Here is a 25,879-nt window from a genome sequence, read left to right as displayed (position 1 = left end):
GCTTTTGTTCAGAATTCTCTTGGCCTCTGGACAAGATACTGCAATTCAGTAACAGCTAGCAGAGACTTTCTAGGACTCTCAAGGATGTTTTCCGAGATATATATGGAGAGACCTCCAGTGGCTCTGATTTGTATCATCAAGCCACCATGGATAGGTGCAAGACTTCAAGCAACATCTCAGGAGCAGTCCTGGCTGACTGGATGGGCTATGAATAACCATAATAACAACTATTATAAAGAGTGTTTGCACATCAGTGCAAAAGAATAAGGAGCAAAGTGGATGAATGTGACTCTTAATCTTCAGCTATCTGCATGGGAAAGTATGATTAATAACTACAGAGGCTTAACATAATGTCCTGGTTTCAGCCAGGACAGAGTTAACTTTCCTTGGGCTGAGAGGGAGCACAGCTGAAGGGCCGGGTCCTGATTGATCATTGGAGCATTCCATGTCATGTGACATCAAGCTCAACATATAGGCGGGCACGTGTTCTCTCATATGTGGGGAGCTTTTTTTCCGGTTTTCGGATCGGCTGGGTAGGGTTCTCTGGTGCAGTCGGATCGCTGCTGGGGATGGGCTCTGTACTGGTCACCACTTGGTGAGCCACTACTGTATTTTACCTGTTTTGGACTACTATTATTACTGTTGGTTTTGCTAGTAATTTTTTTTTTTATTCAACCTACAAATTTCTTTTTTTGTCCCTCCCCTGTTTCACCGGGGGGGGGGGGGGGGGGGGGGAGTAAACAACTGACCACGTGGCAATTTGCTACTGGCTGAGATCAAACCACAATACATAACCTCCTCAGATAACAAGTGAGGTGGCCTTCTCTGAGCCCTGATTATCCTCTTCTAATGGGCTTCATTTATTGTGTAAACTAATAACCAAGGCCTAAGCACTGCACACTCCAGGGTCTGCAGGAAAAACACTGGGCCCAAATGTGATTAAGTTGGTGAAGACTGCCCAGCAACACAGTGTGTTGCTTGAACGGGATGTGGGGACCAGGAGGAGGGAAGGAGAAGCAATGTATCCTGCAAAGAAATAAGGCAGAAAGTAGCAGTGATTTAGCATTGATCTGCTGGTATAAATCCCCTGCCTTTCAACTGTGATTGCTATGAGTTTTCAACTGGAATTGGTGGAAAGCCAGAATACAGCCCCGAGGTGCTAATACCAAGGAAGAGAGGCATTGGTAATGAGGGAATCTGATTGCAATGCTATCCAGAAAGTCAGCAACAGTGCCAGATCTGGAGAGTAACTCGAGTTGTCAGTCAGAGTTTCAGTGCTGAAGAGCAAAGAGGCGCTCAAAGAAAGCTGGATTCCCCAAAGTGAATGAGTTCAACAACACAACCCTGGCCCAGAAAAAAAAAGAAATGACCTTCCAGCTCCCCTGGCTGTATCTCTAAAGTGCAAGCACAGCTGAAGAGAGGCAGCTTTACATGACATCTAAAGGAAGAGGATAAGATTCTCATTTGAGCTTCACTGATGTAAAGAAGCTTAAACTCTGCAAGAGTCCATGGAGTTACTCTGAATTTACACCCAGCAGACAACAGTACAGAATGAGAGCCCTCCCTCACTGGGAAGTATATTTTTTAGCTACACAATGAACATCACATTAGATTATCCAAACTGAAATAACTGTAAATACCTGATTTATCTGGACCCATTTGTGTTGTCTGCTTAATTGTTGCACTTCACTCAACAAGGACAATGAAATTAGTTTGGACAGGCTCACTTTAGAGGCATTAATAATGCTATGGCAGCTTGGGTTCAGAGTGCTGATGGAAAAGGTTTAAGGCTTAATAGAATAAAAATAAAAGAGAAACACATAGCAATATAAATATATTTGGGACCTCCATTGGGACATGAGACGCTGTCTTTGAAGGGTGTCACATCTGTATTTTACTCTTTGTAGTATATCCATATTTGTAGAGCTTGTACTATATTTCCAAAAACCATAGAGACCAGAAATACATGCATTTTCTCAGGATCCCCTCAGCAGCAGTCTGCTTGTTGGATGCTAGCGACATGTGTCCAGCTTCCCCATGAGTGTCTTAGCCTCTCCCCTCCCAGGTGAAAATGTGTGTAATATCAAGCAGCATGAAGGTGAAGTGGTAGAAAAAAATAACAAACTGGGAGCAGCAGGCTGCTACCACCAAAACAGCTAGCCCGCGTGGCTAACCTCTTTCCCCCCCCCCCCCACCTTCCCCTGTGCAGGATAAGCATGGGCACAGAAATCAATCCCTAGTCACTCCCCAGTTGCTCTAAGGAAGAACAGGCATGATCAACCTTCTCCTGGCTGCCTTGTTTCTCTTGGGCAACATGAACATACACTGAAAAGGTCACATACACTAAACTTCGTCATTTCAAGAAACATCAAATTTACAACAAGCCAACTCTGCTATCTATATACATGTAGATTCACAAAACGTGAAAAAGATCAGTAACCTCAGTCTCTCCCTTTGTCTGGAAAAAATACATGATCTCCCAGGCAGAAGTACTAGGGAAGCACAGTGTTCCTCCTCAGCAGCTGTAATCTCAACTCATTTCACCAGGCAGACATTACGTGAACACAGGGTAATGTTTCCAGCAAATCTACAAAGGAGATAAGAGATTGCAAGAACAGATGTGCAGAGTGAGATGGGAAAGAGGAGAAAATGAGGAGAAAATGCTGTTCGGCCAGACATGAGGCACTAGTGTGACTTTATTGAGAAAGGACATCACAAAGTAATGAAAGGACAGAAGCAACGTCTCAGATGTTTACCAAGGAAGATCTTGACAGTAAGTCAGCCATAAACAAAAAGACCCAGAAAATCTGATTCAAGTTTTACTACCCTGGAAACAAACTGTTATTCCATTGATCAAAGCCATAAATGAAATCAGAAATTCATGCCAGCATGTCTGGACAAAGCCACTATAGTAGCATAGAAATGACTGAGCCATTAACAGAACAAGAGAAAAATAAATTCACTCCATCTGTTTGAAGGAACAACCTGAGCTAGGAATGGATTAGTTATATATGGACAAGACTTGCTCTGCAAAAACCTGTACAAAGCCAGTGATGAAAACAGTCATTTTTTGCAACATGCCAAAGAAAATATGCCCTAGAATGTGGAATCGCTGGAGAACAATGAACATGTTGTGAGCGATCCAGACCAAGGGGCCTCACTGTAGCAACAAGCTGCAACTGTGTTCAAGGACATAAACAAGGCCGAGACGGCCTGAGAAACTACATTCCTTCCCAAGAGATAAAGATGTTGGAATGTCGAAAACAGGGGGTCTACCTAGTGGGAGAGCAGCGCGTGGACACCACACCGGGACCAATCATAGAGGGCAGAAGGGCGCGTGAACAAGTAGCTTTAGCCTATTAGCAATAAGATAGCGGCGCGTGAAGCTTGTGATAGAGTATAAACTGCTGTGTAGCCTTTAATAAAGTGGCATCAACTTGATCACATTGGTCGTCTAAGTTGTGTCCGAGACTTCCGCGCCAGCAAGTGGCGCCCAAACAGGGATGTGAAGGAGCCTTATTGAAACTATGTGGGACTTGAATACTGAGGAATCGGGACCCTCCCGTCGGTGCCCTCCCGAGCAAGAGAAGACGGCCCAGAGGGGGCAGAAGCAGCCGTAGCAGGCGCTGCCCCGGCGCCTGGGAAGACGCGCGCGCAATCGTCGGGAATCTCGCCCTGATCAGGTGAGCGGCTGGGGAGGAGATGGGGTCCGCGCTGGGTAAAGAAGAAGCGGCAGTGGTTAAGCTCCTCCAACATATACTCTCTGAGAGAGGATTATCTTATGATGAGGGGAACCTGAGGAGGGTGCTGTTGTGGGCTCGGCAGCACGGACTAATCCCCTCAGTGAGCGCAGCCTTTGAAGCAGCTACTTGGGCGCAGCACTGTGGGACGACATTAGCTCAGGCTCTAAAGACAGTGGGAAACTCTCCACCGTGTGGAGATTGGTCCTAGACACTCTGACAGAACTGAAAGCAGAACGGCAGACCCCCGCCTCCGCTTTCGCTGCCTGGTCAGCAGAGGCCGAACGCGCTGGCGCTCAGGATTCCGCCACTGCTGGGACGTTCGCGGGATCCCTGTTCCCCAAGGCGGCTCCTAAAAGGAGGGACGGGGACGCTGCACGCGCAGCACCCGTGCGGCAGGGAAGGCAAGAGCAAAAATCAACAGATTTACTCCAGATCGACTCCCCTCCCTCAAGCCCAAAAGATCAATCACTGGAGCGCCCCGCCCGAACCGCCGCTGCCGCCTCGCCGGAGGAAGGCGCCGACCCAGCCCTGCCCCCGTCCTCGCCCCCGTCACCCCGACCGGTGCAGGAACAATCTCGTGATGGTTTACAAGATCCACGCTTGCGAGAGCTAACGAGAAAACTAGAGCAACTTGAGATCCGAATGCAGCAAGCGGCTCAGCCTATTCCTCCGGCACCGTCGCCGCCCCCTCTTCCGATTAACCCCTTTTTTCCCGACACTGGGGGGGGCGGTCAGGGGGAAACGGTGGCGATCGGGCCGCTGCCATCGTCGGCTCAAATGGGAGGGGGGGCACTGGGAGGCGCGGGTGGTAATGGTAATCCGGCACATCGATGGCGGGGAGTTACTCGAGATGCGATAATTGAGGGGCAGTTTAACGAGCTGGGACCAATGGCGTTCCCGGTAACAGTAACCCCACAAGGCAAGGAGTGGGAGGCCTGAGACTGGAAAGTGATTAAGGAGGCCAAATTAGCCAAACACAATATGGGTTAATGTGGGGACTCAGAAGGAGTCCCTGCAAGAAAATGGACGTGTGAGCAATCCTGTGTATGAGCGAGGATGTGACGAGGGACTGACCCTGGAAGAATGAGGAAGAACCCAGGAAGGTAAACAGCTTCAGGGTGAGGGCCTGGGCCGAGAAGAAGTTTGTACAATGTCGATGTGGCAGTTTTCATCCAACCAGAAGAGAGCCTAAGGAGCATGTGCAAAGCTACCTGTCAAATCAGAAAGAATTGTACCATGTGATTGTATCTCGTGATTCTCACCTTCAGGATAAAAGGCTTGTCCACCATATTAAAGAGGCATTGCTTAATCACTGTGTGATGGTTTGCATGCATTTAACTCCCGCATCAATCTTCTGCAGGTTAAAATCACCATATACTAATTCAGTAATTCAGCAGATTCTTACAGCACATTTATTCACTCCGTATGACGTGCGCATGATTATACAAACCTTACTAACAGCTTCCCAACAATTGCAATTTTTCCAACGTTGGCAAGTGGCCTGCGAGGCTGCGGCAGCCACGCCCCGTCAGCAAGGAGATCCTCTACATGGGGTGCAAGCTCAGATGCTGATGGGCACAGGCCCTTTTGCCAACCCGGATTGGCAAGCAGGGTTTCAACCGGAAGTGTTAACGCTTAACCCAAGAATTAGCCCTAAAACCGGTTTTAGCTGTACATGATGAAAAGGCGGCACCAGCATTTACAGGAATAAGACAGGGACCCACGGAGCCCTGTCCAAAATTTATTGATAGACTACATGCTGCTATTAATGGTAGTCCTGACGTAAATGATGAAATGAAAGTTAAATTTCTTGCTATGCTTGCTTATGATAATGCTAATGAGAAAACTAAGAAAGTCTTCAGTCTCTTACCGCCTGCGGCCGAGCCCGGCACCGCGCTCTCGGCCCCCCCCCAACGCCAGAAGCGGCAGTTTTTACAGAAGGTGCTGACGCTGGAATGCAGCGCCCCTTGTCTGCCGAGACCACATAATCAATAAGCAATGGCTTTATATATTCTTAACAGTGTTTTGATGTTTGCAGCGTTTATCATTTTATGTTGTGTGAGCAATAAGTGTAAGAGGCCTCTTTGTGTGATTGTTCTGCGGGTGTGAGACGCAGCCCAGCGGCAGCTGCGGAGTGCGGAGTTCTCTGACAGAGCGTCCTAGTGCCCGCTGGGTCATCGGTGCTGCCTGTTTGTTCGGGCTCAGTGTTTGAAGTGTCATAGGTGAAATATCTCCTCTAGCGGGAGGCAGTAATTCTGTGTTAATTGTTGTCTTGAATTTAGGTGCGTACTCTGTGCGGAGAGTGCACCCTTGTACCATCTATCTAAGAAGGGTATTGTCATAAAAATTATCTACAACCTTACAGGGGTTGTTCGTTTTACCAGAGGTCAAACTTACTCAGCTTCTTTATTTTACTACAGCTGGGGTGACTGTGGCAGGTGCATCCGCCCAGTGAAAACAGAGCTTCCTGTCTGTTGAAACGTGGCAGCTTTTGGCTGTCTTTGTTTTCAGGGTCTCGCGGTAGCTGAGACCTTTGACCAATGGGAGCCGCTATTGACTACAGGTCAGATTCGGTCTGGGTATAAACGGAGTCCCCTGGGGGAGCCATTTTGAGCTCGTCCCCTGGAGCTGCACGCTGCGGTCAGAGGACTCTCCCCTTGGGTCAGGACGCTGCCCAAGGAAACTCCTCGAGGTACTTTGGGTCGGGACGCTGCCCTGAGCAGGTCCTCAAGGTTGAGAGCCCTCACTTTCTAGGTGAGTGATAGAGCATTTTGGGTTGTCGTTAAACCCTAGGTAGTGAAGTTTTGTTTTTGTTTGGGGTTGTCGTTAAACCCCTAGGCTGTGAAGCTTTGTTTTTCGTTTTGGGTTCTCGTTAAACCCACGAAGTGAAGTTTTCGTTTGGGGTTGTCGTTAAACCCCTGGGGTGTGAGGCTTTGTTTTACGTTTCGGGTTCCCGTTAAACCCCAGGAAGTGAAGTTTTCATTTGGGGTTGTCGTTAAACCCCCAGGGAGTGGGGCTTTGTAAAGTATTTCGGGTTATTGTTAAACCCCAGAAAGTTATTCTGTTCTCCTCTTGTGGACATCCGGATCTGTAATCTACGGAGAGCTGACTGGTGGTTTTATGAAAAAAATAAATGTATTTATTTTTTTAAATTGGTGGTGGGTTGCTTATTTGGAAGCCTCCGTAACAGTGACTCAGGATTTGGACCAGCACGTACCCCTCAAACATTTTGAGCTCAGACAGGGAGACAAAGTCGACCTCTGATAAAAAGTAACCTCACTAAAGCAGAAGAATCTGTTGAACTGACAGGCATTTTACATACTGGTGCGGATGTGACTGTAATATCTGTGAGCTTCGGTAACTCGAGTGCTTTTCAGGGTTGGTGGTCATGCTGTAACATTTCAAAGCAAAGATCTCATTCATGTAAGGAGCCCAGTAAACTGGGTAGCAAATATTCATGCATTTATATTGGAAACCCCTGCTACATCATGGGGTTGTGACTATATGGCTCAATGGGGAACTCAAATTGGATCAAATTTGTCTTAATTGCCACTGCAGCACAGCCCACCCTGAAACTAACCTGGAAAACAGAATCACCTGTGTGGGTGGGTCAGTGGCCCTTGCCAATGGAACAGTTGTGCCACCTTAAGGATTTAATTCAGGAACAATTAAGTGCAGGACATCTCATACCTACCACCAGTCCTTGGAACACCCTGGTGTTAATTATTTGAAACAAAAGTGGTAAATGGTGACTTTTACATGATCTCCGATGCATTAATGATGCCATGGAGGATATGGGTACATTACAGCCAGGCCTGCCCTCCCCAACAATGAGTCCCTGAAACTGGCATCTTGTAATAATTGATCTAAAGGATTGGTATCTACCATTCCCTTGCATCCAGATGATGCAGCTAAATTTACCTTTTCTGTTCCCAGTATTAATGTTAGTGAACCTGCAACACGGTACCACTGGGTTGTTTTACTATAAGGCATAAAGAATACTCCCACAATGCAGGTCCCCCAGGCTGTTATCTATCATTATATGGATGACATCCTTATAGCAGCAGAAACACAGGAGATCATGGAAAAGGCTCTTGCTTTACCCAAAGACTCAGTATCTCAAATGGGGTGACAATTAGCACCTGAAAAGGTACAGCAATTATCACCATGGCAGTACCTGGAGTGGAGAATTTGTGAACAGAGTAATGTCCCACAACAGGTTGAACTTAAAACTGATGTTAAGACTTTAAATGATTTACAGAAACTGTTCGGAGCTATAAATTGGATACAGCTGTTGTTGGGCCTAACTAATGATGATCTGCATAGCTTGTTTGATATTTTGCGAGGAGATCCTTCACTGACATCACCCAGAGTACTTACAGAGAAAGCAAAACAAGATCTCCACCGGGTAGCTAATGCCATCTCAGAAAGACAAGTATCGCGATGTGTGCCCGGCCATCTGTATCAACTGATATTATTTAATCCTTCAGGGCAGCCCTATGCTCTGCTGTTTCAGTGGGATGAAACACTTAGTGACCCTCTTGTTATTATTGAATGGATTTTTTTTTTGTCACACCAAATGCACAAGATGGTCACTACTCATCCAGAAATGTTTGCCAAACTGATCATGAAAGGTGCCACCAATATTGTGTCACTTCTCGTCGCAGATACCAGATCAACAAGAAGTCCAGGGCAGGGTTCAAGTCCTGGAAAGTGGTAATTGGGAAGGACCATATCCTTTAATAACCTGGGGAAGAGGTTATGCTTGTATTTTCACAGGTCACAGTCCCGGTGGTTACCAGCAAGGTGTGTGTGACCACACCTGAGGTGTGAGAGGCAGCTTTTGGTGGACACTCAGGAGCCGGCTGTGGGTGCTGTGGATGCCCCTGTGCCAACAGTTCGCGATCTCTTCAGCTGATCATTTAAGCAGAATGTATGGGTAATGCTTGCAACTGCAATAGGACAAAATAACTCTGTCCTTAATCACACTATGGTTGCCAACCTTTTTAAGAAAAAATGCTAACAGTAATTGTAACTCCTTGATGAAATATATAGGCTTATTAGTTACCAGTAAAAGATGTAGCTTAGATAAAATGTAGTTATTAATAAGGATGAATTGCTATAAGGATGTGTGTATTTAAGTTCCTTGTTTAGCAGTATCAAGAAGCAGGACCCCAAGTGTTTAACCTTATTAGAAACTCCCTTGGTTTCCCCCCTTGTGTGGTGGCCAGACTCTGGGTGGAACCCAACAGGAGGATGAAATCAGATGTTTCCGCTCAAAGAAAGTTGCCAGTTATTTTGGCCTGTTGATTTAGAGGCTGGACCTGCTTGCAGCGATGTTGGATGCCTCACCTACGGATGGACGCATCGCGTAGGATTTCCGGTTTGCGAGGAAGGGCACTCTAAATTCTCGCTGCATCCAGGGTTCCCCAGCAATTGCGGATCTGAATGTTAGTACCCCATTAAGTAAGTGTGCTATTCCGTATTTTCCTTATTGTTTATTTTTGTAGTATTTAGTCATATCCCTCAAAGTAGTGAAATTAGCCTACTCTTTTAACTAGTAACTGTAACTGCTGTATTGTTTCTAGCCTTCTGTGAAACTATTTTGAGTATGCTGCATTTTTTGAAGTTTCCCTAACCCTTAATTCATAAAGTCTTGAAATAAGTGTTGCAGGTGCTGCTGCAAAACCAAGAAAAGAGGATGTGGACTCAGACTAACAAATCTGTACAATGGTTAGAGGCCAAAGCAGTCCAAATGGCACTCCAGCAAGAGGCAGAGAATCCTGTTAATATTGTTACAGACTCTTTATATGTTTATAAACTTGTACACAAAATGGCAACAGTAGGATTTGTGCAGACGGAAGTGTCGACCTTACTTTATGAAGCTCTACAACAGCGCATAGGGCAGGCCTTTATTACACATGTGAATAGTCACCAATCCCTACCAGGTCCGATTGTAGAAGGCAATCATAAGGCTGACCAAGCGGCACGGGGTGTGTGGTCATTGGACGCCGCAAAGAGCTTACATGCCTTTTTACACCTTGGAGCAAAAGCCTTAGCAAAAACATGTCATATTTCTCTGTCACAAGCAAAAAACATAGTGGCACTTTGTCCCTACTGTCAAAAAGGCCCACTGTGGGAGGCAGGTGTCAATCCACGGGGTCTCTCTTCCAATCAGATATGGCAAACTGATATAACAACATGTGAATTGTTAAAACCAAATAAGTATCTCATATTAACCATTGACACCTTTAGCTCTACAATAAACAGCCAGACACATTATTGTTCATTGGGAGGGTGTTATCGCCTTGTTAGGGAAGCCACAAGAGATCAAAACAGATAACGGCCCTTGTTTTGTTGCTAGACGCACAAAGGAATGGTGTGCATTGTGGGACATCAAATTAGTACACGGCCTTCCTTATAACAGTCAAGGACAAGCGATAGTGGAACGTGCACATCGCACCCTGAAAGCAAAGCTCCAACAGCTTGGGGAGGGGGAAGGTCATAGAGGGACAATACCCATAGACCGCCAACAGGCTCTTTTGTCACGCGCTTTGTATACCCTAAATCATTTTGTTCGAGGCGATGAGTCTACACCTCCCCTGTGGAAACATTTTATACCAGCCCAGGCGACGAAAAACTATCCTTTGGTCCAGATCAGGGAACCGGGCGCCATAGCTGGGGAGTCGGGGTGGTCACTGAGGGTGTTTGGGTGTGGGTACGCAGCAGTGGAAATGGACGGCCTAATCAAATGGATACCCGCACGGTGTGTAAAACCTAATCTAACATAAGATGGAGTTTTGTGTTACAGCGTTGGTGGTGGATCACTCTCCTTGGTCGTGTGTTGCCAACTCACGCAGGATATTGGAGAGAGCGGGCACGAGCACATCACCGCGAAGACGTCTGTTTTCCTCTGGATACAGGGGCAGAATCTTGCTATGTCTTCATCACAGCCACCTTTGTAAAACCAGAATGGTTTGGGTGGCTTGACAAAGTGTGGACTTAGATTACTAATTAGCTTAGTTGGGATTGGCTCATTTGGGGAATTATTGGAATATGTGGTGTGCTTCTTGCTACTTGTATCGCCTTTACATGTATTAGTGCTGTAGTTTGTAGATTGTTTAAGGTGGTTAATGTTTTGTTCTTAGATCGACATATGGGTCTTGCTCATCACCGCTTGGAACAGCGCAATAATGACAATCAATCAGGAATAATGATGTTATAAAGCAAGGGGAGGGGGAAATGTAGGGAGTGGCGTTCGGAAGATCTCGCGATATACGGAAGGAATAGCTGTAGCCCTCCCTTGTTACGAGGTAAGGTGATGGATAGGCTTGTAACGCTAAGGGCACACCCACGAAGGAGGTGCTTGGCGAATGTATATAGGTGAGATACACAGTTTAATAAACGGACATTTTGTATCCATCATATTGGTGTTTGTACTGATGTCCCCGTGAAGGTCTTAACCTCCTGCAGCATTAGTCTGCGATCTGAGTGCCACTGATATGTGGATTGGCAGGTTTAATGAGGCAGGCTAATTGCGGTGTTGCAGTATTAGTCTCTGCGACCTGAGCGCCACTGACACGTGGAGAGGCAGGTTCAAAGAGGCAGAGCTAACAGCAACAGTGACTGTGCTCTCAACGTTGCCTTGCCTTATAGGCCTTCTGCAAAGGGCCCTGCAGAGGACTGTCGGTGCAATGTTTTTAGCACAGGACCACAGGGGGGTCTGGATCGCTCAAAACCAAAAAGGGGCATTTGTGGCATCGCTGGAGAACAACAAACATGCTATGAGCGATCCAGACCAAGGGGCCTCACTGTAACAACAAGCTGCAGCTGTGTTCAAGGACATAAGCAAGGCCGAGATAGATTTAGAAACTACATTCATGGCCAAGAGATAAGGAAGTTGGACTGTTGAAAACAGGATGCCTATCCTACAGGATACCTAGTGGGAGAGCAGCGCTGGACACCACACTGGGACCAATCATAGAGGGCAGAAGGGCACGTGAACAAGTAGCTTTAGCCTATTAGCAATAAGATAGCGGCGCGTGAAGCTTGTGATAGAGTATAAATTGCTGTGTAGCCTTTAATAAAGTGGCATCAACTTGATCACATTGGTCATCTAAGTTGTGTCCGGGACTTCTGTGTCAGCACTAGAAACTAGCAGAGGTTTTGAGGATTGTAGTTTACCATACCTAAGGGGAAAGGAAGGGAACAACTTCATTCTAGCACCATAGAATTCATTTGGTGTTGAAAACGTATGCATATCAAGGTCAAAATAGTACAGAACTCAAAGAAATTTGAAGGCACATATTTTTAAAAGGAATTATATTTTAAAAGATTTTTTTTTTAAGGGGTGACATGGTGGGAAGGGGAGGGGACAAAAACTATGGGAAACAAGTTAAAAGAAGTTCCCATTAAAGAGAAAAATGGGAAGTGCACATTTCTTCTTTGAAAAATAGTTTAGGCTTAATTTTGTCCTTGTACTTACAGAAACTAATCAGAGAGATTTGACATTGCTGGGAACCTGCCAAGTGCAGCAACTCGGACGTGCAGTACCACTGTCTCTCACTGCAGCTACTCAACAGAGCAAAGTCACTTCGGATACCTACTTGCCTGAACTGATAGTACAATCTCATGGTCAGTCATTCCCCACCACTTTCTCCCTGCCAAAGTAAGAGTGCAGCAGAAGTGAAGCACAGAAGGTAAATGGGTTACATCACGTCAAGTCCTATCAAAAGTTATCTGTAAGTGGAGAGATGGGACAGATTTTGCTACTCCCAAAAGCATTCCAGATCAGCTAGTTCTTTAAAAGGTGTTCTTAACTTTAGGCACAGTTTTAAGGTTAATCATGCTCTTAGACTATTTAATACAGGATACACAGCTTTTTCAAAAGATCTGCAGCGAGTGGCTGCATTTCATATAGTAAGGCTTGTAGTTTGTCTACACTGCAACTGAAAGTCTGTTTTCAACATGCATAGATGTTCTTAACCTACATAGCATAAGTAGCACCAACAGAAATAATGTTTCAGGCAAGATTCAAGTCCTTATTGTATAATGGCCCCCCAAGAACTACAGTCATGGAATGTAGTTGCTCCACAGCATTAAAGTCTGTGGTTTCATGTTTTCATTGCTATTCTACATGCTATTTAAATTAAACTAGACGAAGACACACTTCTATGGCTTTCAATTATAATAATTTTGGTGGCAGACATACATACCTGTTTCATCACTTTTGTGTATGGTCTTCAACCTTTGTACTTTTAAGAAAAAAAAAATTTAAAAATTACTTCTGTCTGCATGAAGAAACACAGGGCAGACAGCTTACACCAATGTAAGTGATGTCACTTAAGTGAATTAAATAAATTAAGTGAATTAAGTAATGTCATACAATATCATCCATATGACTGAACAGATGAAAAGTAAATTGACTGTTAAAGGGTGCCTGTTCTCTTCCTCTATCTCTCAGTGACTGAGAACACAGGATGAGAAGTAGAGGTTTACTGCTTGCAAGTTATTCCTGGGCATATCCCATCATCACTTGAATCAGTAGGGTGATGCAACTGGAAACCCCAGTGTTTAGGGTTTGTTACTATCTAATGGCTAACACTGTTGAAGCACCAAGACACCAACCATCTTTGATTCCTGTTGTTTGGAGCTGGGAACCTCTCTCTAGTAAAAAGCCCATGGGAGCTACTGAATGGCCCAGCAGGTGACAGGGATGCTCAGTGCTTTGTAAGATCAGATATTCGGATGCAAAGATTCTTGGTAGAAATATATTCCTCATTTAGAGCTATGGTACTGTTCACGATGACATCATTTCAGCAGTGACAAATATAGCTGAGTCTGCTCTTTCCTATGCCATATAAACCCCTTGACCTCAATCAGATCACTGCTGACTTACACTTGTGTAAATGAAGTCAGAATCAAACCCATGGCATTCACAAATGTAGGCCAGAGTAAGCATTACTCACAGACAATAGACAACCCTTCAGAGGAAGGAAAAAAGATCATTCTCATGCAAATATCCTTAATAATAAGGAACAAGAGATAGAAATAAGAGTATGAATGAAATGCAATCAAGAACTACTCCAAGATCAGATTTGCTTCTAACTTTATGATACTGCATCAGCTGCTCTTAAAGTAGCTTAAGCCCAAAATTTGACCTACCTGAAACTTGTTATATATAATTTTTCATCAGGGATCTGTGAGCTAACTCAATCCCTGGGCTTGGCTTTGAAGGTAGCTAAAGGTGCTTAGCTACTTGCATGATCTGAAAAAATTTGATTGCTGTGTGTGGGAGTGTCAGCTCTGTGCAGCTGTGGGAGATTCATTATGTTAAGAGTCAAATCATGTGTTACTGGTAAATGATTAAGAGGCAAGTTGGCATTGGCCTGTCAGCCCTGCACAGCTGGGGGAGATTCAGTACTTAAGAGCCAAATTGACTTGGCTAGTCAACTTGGTGAAGGTAGAGACCTTAGCTCGGTTAAAGAGCTCAGTTTTGGGGAGCTTGGTGAAGGTGGATCTGTGTAGGCCTGAAGAGGCAGCAAGGCTTGGAGGAGAAGTAGGCCTTAGGAGATCTGTGTAGGCCTGGAGAAGCAGGCCTTGGAAGAGAGATACTAAGCTGTGCTAGTGTGAAGAAGATCGTAGCACTGAGACTGCCTGTGTGGTATGGAACTGTTTGTGGGATAAGAGTATTGATGACTGTCTAGTTGCTGATTTGCTTATCATGAAGTAAGAGCTTAGATGAGAGCAAAAGTATGTATTATTGTATGAGTATGTATTAATGTAAGAAGAGAGAAAAAGAGATATTAAAGAAAATAAACAGCCCCTGCCCTGCAGAAAGAAAGAAGAACACTGTGATGTGTGAATTATTTTGGCTGCTACAACTTAATACAACTTAGTACAATTTAAAGCAAGTTATTAAAATTTAATACAGCTGTGTTCTATGAAAATGGAAACTTTTTTCTGAGATCCAGGTTTGCCCTCAAATTGTTACACATTATCTATTTATGCATAAACAGTGGCATTATGGTTTGGAGAATAGGGGCCCTTTGGGAGGTAAGCTTGACTAGCCTATGGGAGTTTACTGATATGCATATAAATGAGGTCATACATACAAATATGCAGAACAGACAAGTGAAAATATACAGCATCTCTTTCAAATGAAATACTTTGGTTGCTCATATAGTAAGAAGCTGTAAAACTACCCTGAAGAATTAACAGCCTCAGTACATGCTAACTACATCCATCATAAATTCATCTCTAGTTTCTGTTATCATATCACTGTCTCTTGGGACTCCCAGTCCTGTCATCGTTTGCCCTTTATAACTTATTCAGCTTGTACTTGCCTGAATCCCTTCTACTTATCATTCATCTTTACAGTTTACAAATCTGATGAATACACTAGTCTCAGCTGAAATAACAGCATGCATCCAACACACTGGTTCTGTCAGAATGCTTGCAGTATATCCTTTTTCCTCCAAAGTTCTTTGGACTAGGTGGCAGAGAGAGAGTTTACTTTGTATTCTAGAGGCTATATAAGCCAGTCTTTAACTAGTGAAATGGGACTTTAATGTTTACCAAGCAGATAGGACCCAGATGTTTCATCTCATCTGGTGAACAGAACAGCACTGTCAAACTACAGTGGTTTTTAACAAATGGAAAGTTCATATAGTTTCCTCTCCCTCTCTTGTCCCCTCCTTTCCCCAAAGCAAGATCCAAAAGTCCTTTTACTAGCTGGTCAACCAGAAGGAGGAAATGAGGGGTTAAAAAAATAATATCCTTTTAACCATGACATTGACATCCGAAGATTTTAAAGCACTGGAGAATTTCTACAGGACTTGGTTTTGCAAGTCTCTTACCTCAAATCTGGTTTTATTCCTTTTCATCTTCATTTTTAACTTCAGAAAACAGACATGTTTCTCACAAGGGAACAATTAAAGGTGTTTTCTTTCAAAATCTAAAGGGCATGGTGAGCAGGCTGTGTGTTCAGCAGGCTACTTTAATCAATTGAAACCATCCAGCCTGCCACTGCTGACCAAATTGCAATTTTCATTGGTAGAAAAAACATTTGAAATGGGAAGGTGTGGGAATATAATACCGTTTTTGGCATAACACAGTGTGCAGGGTGATATGTGGTTTAATGGTTTTCTAACAAGCTTTTGGAAGAAGCTTTGAAACATTAAAAAAAAAGACAATAAGACTGTAAAAATATGGCATGGTCTGCTTGAACAGTGAAATTCATGCTATATGCACAGGACTTCTGAAATCTACATGGCACTTATGTCTCATTTAAGACTTATTACAATTACAAGGATTCAAGAGGGGCTAGATTTTGCAAGATTCTCTCCTCTCTCCCCCATGCTCAGGTGTTTTTCCTCACATATATATACAAATTTGAGCCAGAGAAGACCAATAACATTGAACAACTTTTAGATTCTTTTAAAACTAAGGACAACTTTAGTTTTATTAAGAGAGGGTTTTTTTGTTTGTTTAAAACTGGGTTTAATATGAGTTTTATGAGCTCACCTGTCTTCTAATGTTATAGATGCATATTTTTGCATATGATGAATAAAGAAGAATGTATTTTTTCTAGATGTCAGAAGAGACAAAGAATATCAGAACAGTTAGGAAGAAAACTAATTATGTTATGGAGTGAGAAATTTAGTATACCAGTAGTCCCTTTGGTGAAATCAGCACCACGGACAGCAACATTACTTGCTTCTGAGAAACCATCACAGCTGCTCAACCAAATTACCTTTGATAAGTGACCTTTAACGTAATTACTGTAACATCAAAGCATTTCTATAAATTATTAAAGAACTAATATACTTCATCATCCAGCTAATCTATTATATGTAAAATAAACAATCACAAGTAAATGCTAGAATTTTAATTGTCCAACACTTGCAAAGTGCTCTTTACACATACATACACACCCTGCTACATTAACCTTCCGTTTTAGGCAAGACAATTTCAAACTGTCCAAAACAGCCTAATTCATTTAGATTAAGAGGATTCAACTAATAATTCTATGTTTTACATTCCATTCTAGTTGCTTCAAAATATTCATGATTCCTGCCCGCCCCAAAACAAAGTGCTGTAAAGACTTTATTAATCAACACATACCTGCTTGGAAGTCTTTTGATTATTCCACAAGATGACTTTATGTCCCACATATAACATAGAAATATGTGAAATTTATTTCTGTCATCTTACAAAGCACATCCAGAAAGTAATTACTGTAAAATATGTGCATGTAGCCACTCCAGTAAAAACAAAGTGATACATAGCTAAGAGGCAAGGCGTCTCAATCTGGATACAAACTCTTCATGCCTCACCATTTCCATACATTAGCATTCATGTGCATATTATTAAAAATGACTCAGTTCTCTGTTTTATAATACAAAGAACACAAATAGCAATAATGCAAGAGCAGGCAAATACAGTTTACTGGGGGATGGAAAAGTGTCTTGATTCAATGGCTCACTATAGCACTTCTTTTTTCCTATACCAGGCTTGTTAATTATTTTTGATACCTCCTCAGTAGTGTTGTTTGTGTCACAGACAGTAGAGGGTCAAGAGAAGGTGTTATATATGTGTCATTTGTGAACTCATGTGAATAAGGACTTAGACCCCTGACCTTATGAGTGCTTTTTATTTTATGGTGATGAACTATGCTTGATATTGTTGGTGCATATTATCAAGAACAGTCAGGTAAATCATAAATAATTCTCTGCTACTCACATAGGAACCATAAAACAGTATCCAGGCATGATAGTTTATCAAGAGACAAGGCTGGTTTCGTTAAATAAACTACAGTGACATCATTCAGAAGATGAGTTCAGAAACTTGGCAGAAAGCTGTGTGCAGAGGATTTGCTGGTTGAAAGTAAACCTTTATCCTGAGACAAACAGAAGTGGAAATTAAAGGGATGGGAGAAGTCAGTGCTCAGAACTCTCAAAACTCTGGTTGCTATCTTAGAGAATTCACTGTTCCAAATTCAATCAGATCCTGATGTGTCACCTCAAACTGTAAAACAAAGCAAAAAAGCTTTCTGAAGTCAGCATGGTCAGTATGGGCTATATGTGATAGAAATGACATAAACCAAGGAAGAAATGTTTTGCCTGTAGTCTAGAATCAGTCAGTGTAACCTCTGAAGGAAGTCTTGATCTTAATGCAAAAGCTGGTTGAATTTTGCCACTGTCCAAGACAACAGTTTTGACTTTAAGAGTTTTGTGATTTGAAATCTCTAAAATGCAGACTGAGATTCAGAACTGTGGACATATGACGAAGTAATTAAAAAACCCAAAAGAAATCCTAAATCATCACTTGCCCTCCCTCCCCAACTCTGAGCCCTCAATCTCACTGACCCACTGTCTTCTTGAAGATATTCCCATCATACAACTTCAGGATGAGATTTTTAACCTCATAGAGAAGATATGAGCTCCATATACAAGTGAGTGGTCTGGCTCCTAATGAGGAGAGCAGTCTCAGTGAAAACAAATGGAATTCCAGTTAGTATCTTTTAAATACACAACACCCTATTCATCACAAGCATATCTCCAGTTTTAATAAATGCATATTTGATTTCAAGCATATTTCAGAAAATTTCAGGTAAAATATTACCTGAAACATCCCTATTCAAAATATTTTCATTTTTTGTACATCCAGTTCTATCAATCAGAGGAGAGAGAAGTAAAAAGAAAACATTACCTGTTAGAGAAAAAAAAAAGGAAAAAAAAGAAAAGCCTAAAACCAACAAGACTCAAGTTACTTTCAATCTGCAGATGACAAGTTTCTAGAAAAAAATAATTCAGAGGGAGTTGTCAGCTGACAAATGTATTTTTAGGGAATGAAGTATGTATATATTTACATAAGGTATGGCCTTTAAAGAAAAGATAGATGTAGATGAGAAAGTGCGTGGGCATCTCCATACTGGCAAAGTGGCATAGAGATAGGTAAATAGACCCAGGATGATGAAAACAAGCAGAGCAGAATCAACACTTTCTTCAACAACATAGAGCAACTGATGTGTCTTAGGTTTTGTGGAAAGGTAGGTTATAGGTACGCAGGACACAGTCATTCAACATCAACTAATAAAGGCAGACTTTTGGATCAATTTCCTCTCAGTTGAGATGCAACCTTGAACCCTCAGGATCCCACTCTTAATTACTTGATCACTGACTTCTGTGTCATTGTGAAACCAGCCCTATTCTAGCCACAGGAGTACTGCACTTCGCTGTTTCCAAGCTATGTACCCTGGCTGAATTTAAATAGTCTCTCTCTCTCTCCATCCTCCCAATTACTGCTAAACTGGAAAACCATCCCAGCAGGGCAGGCCTTCCCCACATAATGCTGATTCTATTTTTAGTTCTGCTTGTGTTTTCTGAACCTTAGATCTTGCTCATGTGAATAATTTTCCACATTATCTTGTGTTTGTCTCTCTTCTCTCTTCTCCTTGTCTCACTGCCTTTCCAATCTGCTACAGCTGCTTGAATACTAAAGTAACTGAGTCAAACCACTTTGTCATCAGGAATATATTTTCATTCTGCGATAACTCAATAATGTGATCTGTTTGTTTATTTTTTGCTGTCACACCTTGCTTCAGAAAAGAAAAATAGTAAGAGGTAGTACCTGGTGAGCACTTCTAATATTTCATTGTAGTGGTCAGAATCCTAAAGCCTTTCCTCAGCTGAGTAAGGCTGGTAGAATCCAGCCCATAACCAGCTAATTACTGTTTTCCTGACTCCGGATAAGAGCAAAAAGCTTTTAGTTTTGTGCATGGAAACAGTTTGGGTGGGTTGGTGGTATCTTGATTTTATTAGTACAATGCAAATAGTGAAACATCCAAGCAATCAGAGACATTATGCTTCCAAACCCAAGACAAGAACTCAATATGTAACCTATTTTAGATTTTAAAAAAGTTATCAATCTGAACTCACCCCTGGCAGTGTCTTCTGTTCATGCAGTGCACTCTGGGCCTTTAGAGCAGACTCCCTTTCACAGTATGTTAGGAAGGCACAGCCTGTAAACAAAAGGTAAAACCTCAGTAAGAGCAGTGCTTCAGAGAGAATCTGTTTAAAATTGAGACATAGAGCAAACCACTTTCCCATCATCACCCCATTCCCACTAAATCAGTCAAAAAGCTCTCCTTAGTAGGTCAGTAGTAAAGAGTCAAGAAATGAAGTTATCATCACTTCTTCTGAGCCTTAATGAAAAGTGAGCAACAGTGTGGCTATGAGTGCTTATTTTTGCTTGAATCCATGCTTAAGTTTCAGATACAGAGGGTTGTACAGGATTAGGAATCTCAAAGAATCCACATGGTGGCAAGGTGGGGCATGAGATCCCACTCCTGATCCAGCAGCAGCACTGGGAACAAGCCCCTTAGTGCCATATCATGCTGACAGTCTTGTGCCCTTCTTTTGTAACAAGCACTTCAAGGGCATACAAGGACTTGGGACTTCCTACTGTAGAGGACTACATCTATTGTTTAGCCTGACTTGCATCCACAAGTAGTCTCCCTGTTTGCATCACACCAGAAAGCCACCACCATGCTGCTGCAAGGGCTCATTGGCTTCCAGCCATGCATACAATCACAGCAAAGCCCAAACAATCAATCCAAAACATCCATGTTACTTTACAGATCATTAGAACTTCAGACATGCTCCAATGGATTATGTCTTTGATTCTTCCAAGAAGTTGTCTTATCAACTACAAAGGCTAAACCCTGGTCATGGTAGGGCAGAGCAAAAACCCTGCTCTGACAACTCTCCCCACTTCCATGCTCACCTTCTGGTAAAACTTGTTGATGTTGCAATGTCTTACACCATTTGTGTGTGTGTCTGATGTGATCAGATTATTCCTTCTTACTGCAGTATACTGAAAACCTTTCAGTTCCTGCAGCAAAAGAAGTGCTTGTTATGCAGAGGACATTTTCTCTGAAATTACTACAGAATGTCTGCAACCTCGCCAGCTCCTTGAAATGAAAGTATCATATCTTTCAAGGTTCAGGCAGCATGTCCATCAAACTGTGGGCATCTTCCAAGAGCAGCACAAGTACAGAGAGACTGCCAAAGAAACAAACATGTCCCATAACTTCATCTTGACCCACCCAGCTTCTCCCCATGCATATAAAAAAGTATGCAACAGGTGAGTAAAGAGTAGGCTATGAAATTTTTTCAGCTCCGATCACCACTGTAATCTTTTTGTCCATACAACGTTCACTGTTTTATCCAAGTTGGTTCCTTAGACAATGTTACTGAAGAAATATACACTTGTTCTTTCCTTCTTTACAATGTTTTTAACAGATTAGTACGCACAAGAGACTAGGGAGATTTTTTTTTCTACAAACATATATATATTTTCTTAAAGATTTTCTTGTAGAAGTCACCCTACTCCTCTCACAATGAAGCTAGAAGCTGGATGAATGTTCCAATTTGGCTTGGAAAAAAAACCCTATTTTTTTCCCTATTTCTTACCCTATATTGCTTTCTGAAGGTCTTGTTCCTTTCAGTTTATTCAAGCCAATCACATTTATTATATCTCAGTAATTGAGACTCAGAAGCAGAAGTTGACAATCAAGGAGACTGAACAACAGCAAGTTTGCATACTCTAATTGGAATTATTTGGATTTGTTCCCCTCTAACTTTAAATGGATGAGTTTTCAGTTAGTCTGCATCTACCAAAGAGGAAGAAACTGTGGCAGAGAGTTTACCGCTAGTAGAAGTAATGTATTGAAAAGGATCCTTAAAAGTCATCCATAGCTCAATAATCAAATGGGAAACTATGCTTAAATTTAATTTCAGTGCTAAATCACAGGCTGAGAGCTGTTGACTAGACACAATAAGGAAGTCTCCCTTTAGTAGCAGACATGGAGCAGCTGATACAGTCACATCATATTTAGGCACATCATAGTGCACAGTTATATAGATAAACTATGCAGTGTAAAGCTCCCATAATGACAGCTATGTTTTTCTCCTCATTGTGATGGCCATGATGACAGTTTAGGGTAACAACTTCCTGCAACTCCTACTATATCATGACTGTAATTCAGACTGAGTAGACAGAAGACTACTCCTCTCTGAAGGAGCAGTTTCCTTCCAAAGTGTGTGTGTGGGCAAGTTCTCATAAGGGAGAAACCTCTGTTAAGTCCTCTCCAAACATGTTTGTGAAAGTGGTAGAAGTACCAAATTCCCAGAAGCAGTATTTAGTAGAATGCATCCAAACATCACTGATTTCCCAAACAAGGTGTTAAGGACAAAAATACTTTGAAATGGAAAAGAAGAAATCTAGTCTCTCATATGGGCAAAGAAAAACCATGTTTTTCAGGGACAAAAAATGTTTTGTGGATGTATTTCTTTTTTCCTTGCTCTTTAAAAATGTCATGCACATGAATTACACTCTATTCCATGCTTGTTGGGCAAAAAGTAATTTACGTAGGAAAAATAATACCTCATTTACTTTAAGTAAATCCTGATTGCTTCGAGACAGTAAGAAGTTCCATCCCAGCAATGGCCAGCTGGAATAAAGTAGAGATTAATGTTCATTATAAACCTCAAATTTGAACTTGAAAAGGCCAGTTGGTGGTTTTTTTTGTCTTCCCTTTACTTATCACAAGATTGCTCTATAAGGCACAAACCCAGCATCAGCCATCAGATAGAGTACTATTTTTCAAAAACATTAACATGTGGCTTGTGATAAAACAATACATATCTATTATTCCATCCTGCAAGCACTTCCATATTTCAGCTCCTTGTGCACTAGGATGAAAGGAAACTAAGATTTCTTGCCCTCTCCCCCACCCCAAAACATCAAAATACTCGATCTGTGTCCTTTGTATTGTGATGCTTAATGGAATTACAACTGTAGCACATCTTTCAGGTGTTACTTGTCCTAGGCTACCTCTTTCAATGTGCATCCATATGGCCCCTCAAAAGGATTCTTCCTTCCTGGAGAATGTTGCTTAAAGAACAGAGCACTGAACACTCAGGTTGACACTACAGGATACAACACCCTAAACAACTGAGTCTTGAAATAAATGTCATATGAAGCAGATATATTGGGTTTTACAGAGAAAAGTCAAACTGGTGAAAAAAGGTTTTTTTTTCATTTTAATTTCCCAGATGGAAAACAATTTCAGAACAATCAATTTTCTCCACTGAAACTTTTGATTGTGAACAGAACCACTTATTTCACTAAAAAACCACCATTTTGATAGTAAACTCTTAAGTAGCTCAACTTAACAGCTCACTTGCCATCAGTGGTTTGGGCTGGATGTGAATATGAATTCTGGGTGAAAGGCTTCATATTCCATTACAAATCATTTGCACCATCCAGCCCCCTGGAATGGCCTATGTTCAACAGTATAACGAATATTTCTGAACACCTCTCTTAAGGAAAGACAGAGTGAAGACTATGCATTATTTCTGTCATCTACTTGTATGGGTGATAATGACTGAGTACAGTGCTTGAGAATTATATCTGAATTTGAACAAAAAAATCTAGTTGACTAACTATTGATAATGAAGAACTTGCTCCTAGCTGTTCCTAATTTCAATTCCATTTCTCTCAAAACATGCCAAGTTTTCTAGACATATGTCAATCAGCTAAAAGATGCTTTGTTTGGATTGTGTCTTTCCAGCTGTTCATTTGCTACCAGTGGACAGCTCTTTGGGCTAGTGCTTAAACATCTGGAAACTCCCATCTGGCAATTAACTCTCAACCTATTGAACTGCAGTCTCTTGGAAACATGAGGACATATAAAGTGGTCTCCTGGGAAAAAAAGGTTGTTAAACAGAAGGGGAAACAAAAACAAGAGCTTGAAAAAAAAAAAAAAAAAGCTCTATTTTAATTTTACCTCCAGGAAATTCAATAACGTAAATAATAATTGCATGGAATACAGATGGATAATTATCACACTTACGGAAACTTCAACCCCACAGTAAGTCTCCTGAAGATTTTGCACAAGCCTGGGAGACAAAACAGTCAGGGGACACATTCTGAGCTGAACAGAATAATTCTGGAAACCAAGAATTATTTTACCCCACCAGTACTCAGTTCATCCTGGGACAAATGAAAACAGAGTCTTTTCATTTGACATCTCAGTGTTTATCACTTCAGTGAATCAGCCACTTTAAACCAGTAGTAGTTCTGACCAGCTAAAAAGCACTGGTCACCTAACTCAAATTTAGCTATTTAAAATTAGTTATCTTAGGGTCTACCATCAATGACAAGACATCCATTTGACCTAGCATACAGGTGAGAAATAAACCTCTGGAGAGGTCTATCCTCTACACCAGGTGTAAGAACCATGCACAACCATCTCAGGTGCAGGCTTTTAGCTTCAAGGTTGCATGTTCACAGCATCAGATTCCACCTGCCACCTCTAACCTCCCAGTTACCTCAAGTATATGCATTATCTGTACCTTAATTAATCCTTGTTATTTATGGTGGGAGATGAAGATGATGCATACTGGAGATCTATTAATAATTACAATTAAGGACTTTTTCCCCCTTTCTTGTTTTGTTCTGGCAGACAGTCACAGGTATCCTGGCACAGTTTCTCCTCTTTGCCCACTGTTTAGATCAAAGAACAAGCACTTAGTGACTTACGACCCTTTCTTTGCGTGATGTGTTTTGGTGACATAGTTTTATTAGAACTACATAACCTCACACAAAGTATGCCTTTAGCTTTTCCATACATCTAGATCCAGAGGCACTAAGAGCTAGGCTATAACCATGATAATTTCCAGGTATTTGCTGTCTGTCTGAACAAGGCATTAAAGGTCCAGTCTAAATCTAATGAAAAAATACTTATACACTTCAGCAGGCTTTGGGGAAGGGGCCCTAAATTTTTCTGAGGCTATGTTTACTCTTTGGCATTATGAGGAAAACTAAAAAGTTTGTTAGGTGCTTTAAGGCTCTTGAATGAAAACCAAGAGCTAAAGCAGATTCTGAGCTCAGGGGTATAAATCCAGTCAAGGGGAGAGCTTGCATGTAGCTCAACAGAACTATGCAATTACACCTACATAAAAATAGGTTCATGATTTGACTCATAATCTATTGCCTCTCTCAGAAGAATCCTTGGCTCAGACACTGACCTCAGCTAAATTGGTGATAATCCAGAATGGTTAGGATAACCCTAGGTTTTGAGAAGGCTGGCTCAAGTGGTCTAAGCCAGTTTTTGATTCATAAACTTTTGTGTTGGTATAGTGTTGTGGTTTAAGCCCAGAGGGCAACTGAGCACCACACAGCCCCTCGCTCACTCCTCCCTCCCCTGGGGGGATGGAGAGAAGAAAATATAACAAAAGGCTTGTGGGTTGAGACAAAGGCAGGGAGGGATGACTCACCAATTATGGTCACGGGCAAAAGACAGACTCGATTTGGGAAAAAAGAAAAACCATCAATTTAATTTGAACACCAACACCACTAATTTACCAGTCAAATCAAAGTAGGACAGTGAGAAATACAACCACATCTTAGAAACACCTTCCCCCCACCCCTCCCTTCCTCCCAGGTTCAGCTTTGCTCCTGATTTCTCTAACTCCTCCTGAATGGCACAGGCAGGCAGGGGATAGGGGTTGGGGTCAGTTCATCACACATTGTCTCTGCCACTCCTTCCTCCTCAGGGGGAGGACTCCTCGCACTCCTCCCCTGCTCCAGCGTGGGGTCCCTCCCATGGGAGACAGTCCTCCACAAACTTCTCCAATATGAGTCCTTCCCATGGGCTGCAGCTCTTCACAAACTGCTCCAGCATGGGTCCCTCCCGTAGGCTGCAGTCCTCCCAGCGACTAACTGCTCCAGCACGGTTTTCCCTCAGAGTCCCGGCCTTCTTCAGGTGCAGCCACCTGCTCTGGCGTGGGATCCTCCACAGGCTGCAGGTGGGCATCTGCTCCACCGTGGACCTCCATGGGCTGCAGGGGACAGCCTGCCGTCTCACCATGGGCTGCAGGGGAGTCTCTGCTCGGGTGCACCTTTCCGCCTCCTCCTCCTTTCTTCAACTGACCTTGGTGTTTGCATAGGTATTTCCCTCACAACCCCTCCTCCTCTCAGGTTCCCCTTCTTAAATATGTTATTGCAGAGGTGCAGCCACCATCGCTAATTGGCTTGGCCTTGTCCAGAGGGAGATCTGACTTTGA

The 25,879-nt window shown here is 42.5% G+C and overlaps 1 protein-coding gene across 32 annotated transcripts in view; it reads right to left on the bottom strand.

Moving 5' to 3' along the window:
* The window catches only part of LOC141917810 (CUGBP Elav-like family member 4), a 1,125,997-nt gene that overhangs the window by 918,118 nt on the left and 182,000 nt on the right, over window positions 1–25,879 (bottom strand). For all 32 annotated transcript variants that reach the window (XM_074811355.1, XM_074811370.1, XM_074811383.1 and 29 more), the window contains exon 2: window positions 19,685–19,767. In XM_074811355.1, the coding sequence (XP_074667456.1) occupies window positions 19,685–19,767 (83 nt within the window). The remainder of the gene's footprint in view (window positions 1–19,684; window positions 19,768–25,879) is intronic.

This window comes from Strix aluco, chromosome W, assembly GCF_031877795.1.
Source record: "Strix aluco isolate bStrAlu1 chromosome W, bStrAlu1.hap1, whole genome shotgun sequence".
Classification (NCBI taxonomy): Eukaryota; Metazoa; Chordata; class Aves; order Strigiformes; family Strigidae; genus Strix; species Strix aluco.
Note: the sequence above shows the minus strand (reverse complement) of the source record. Positions and strands in the feature narration are given on the sequence as shown.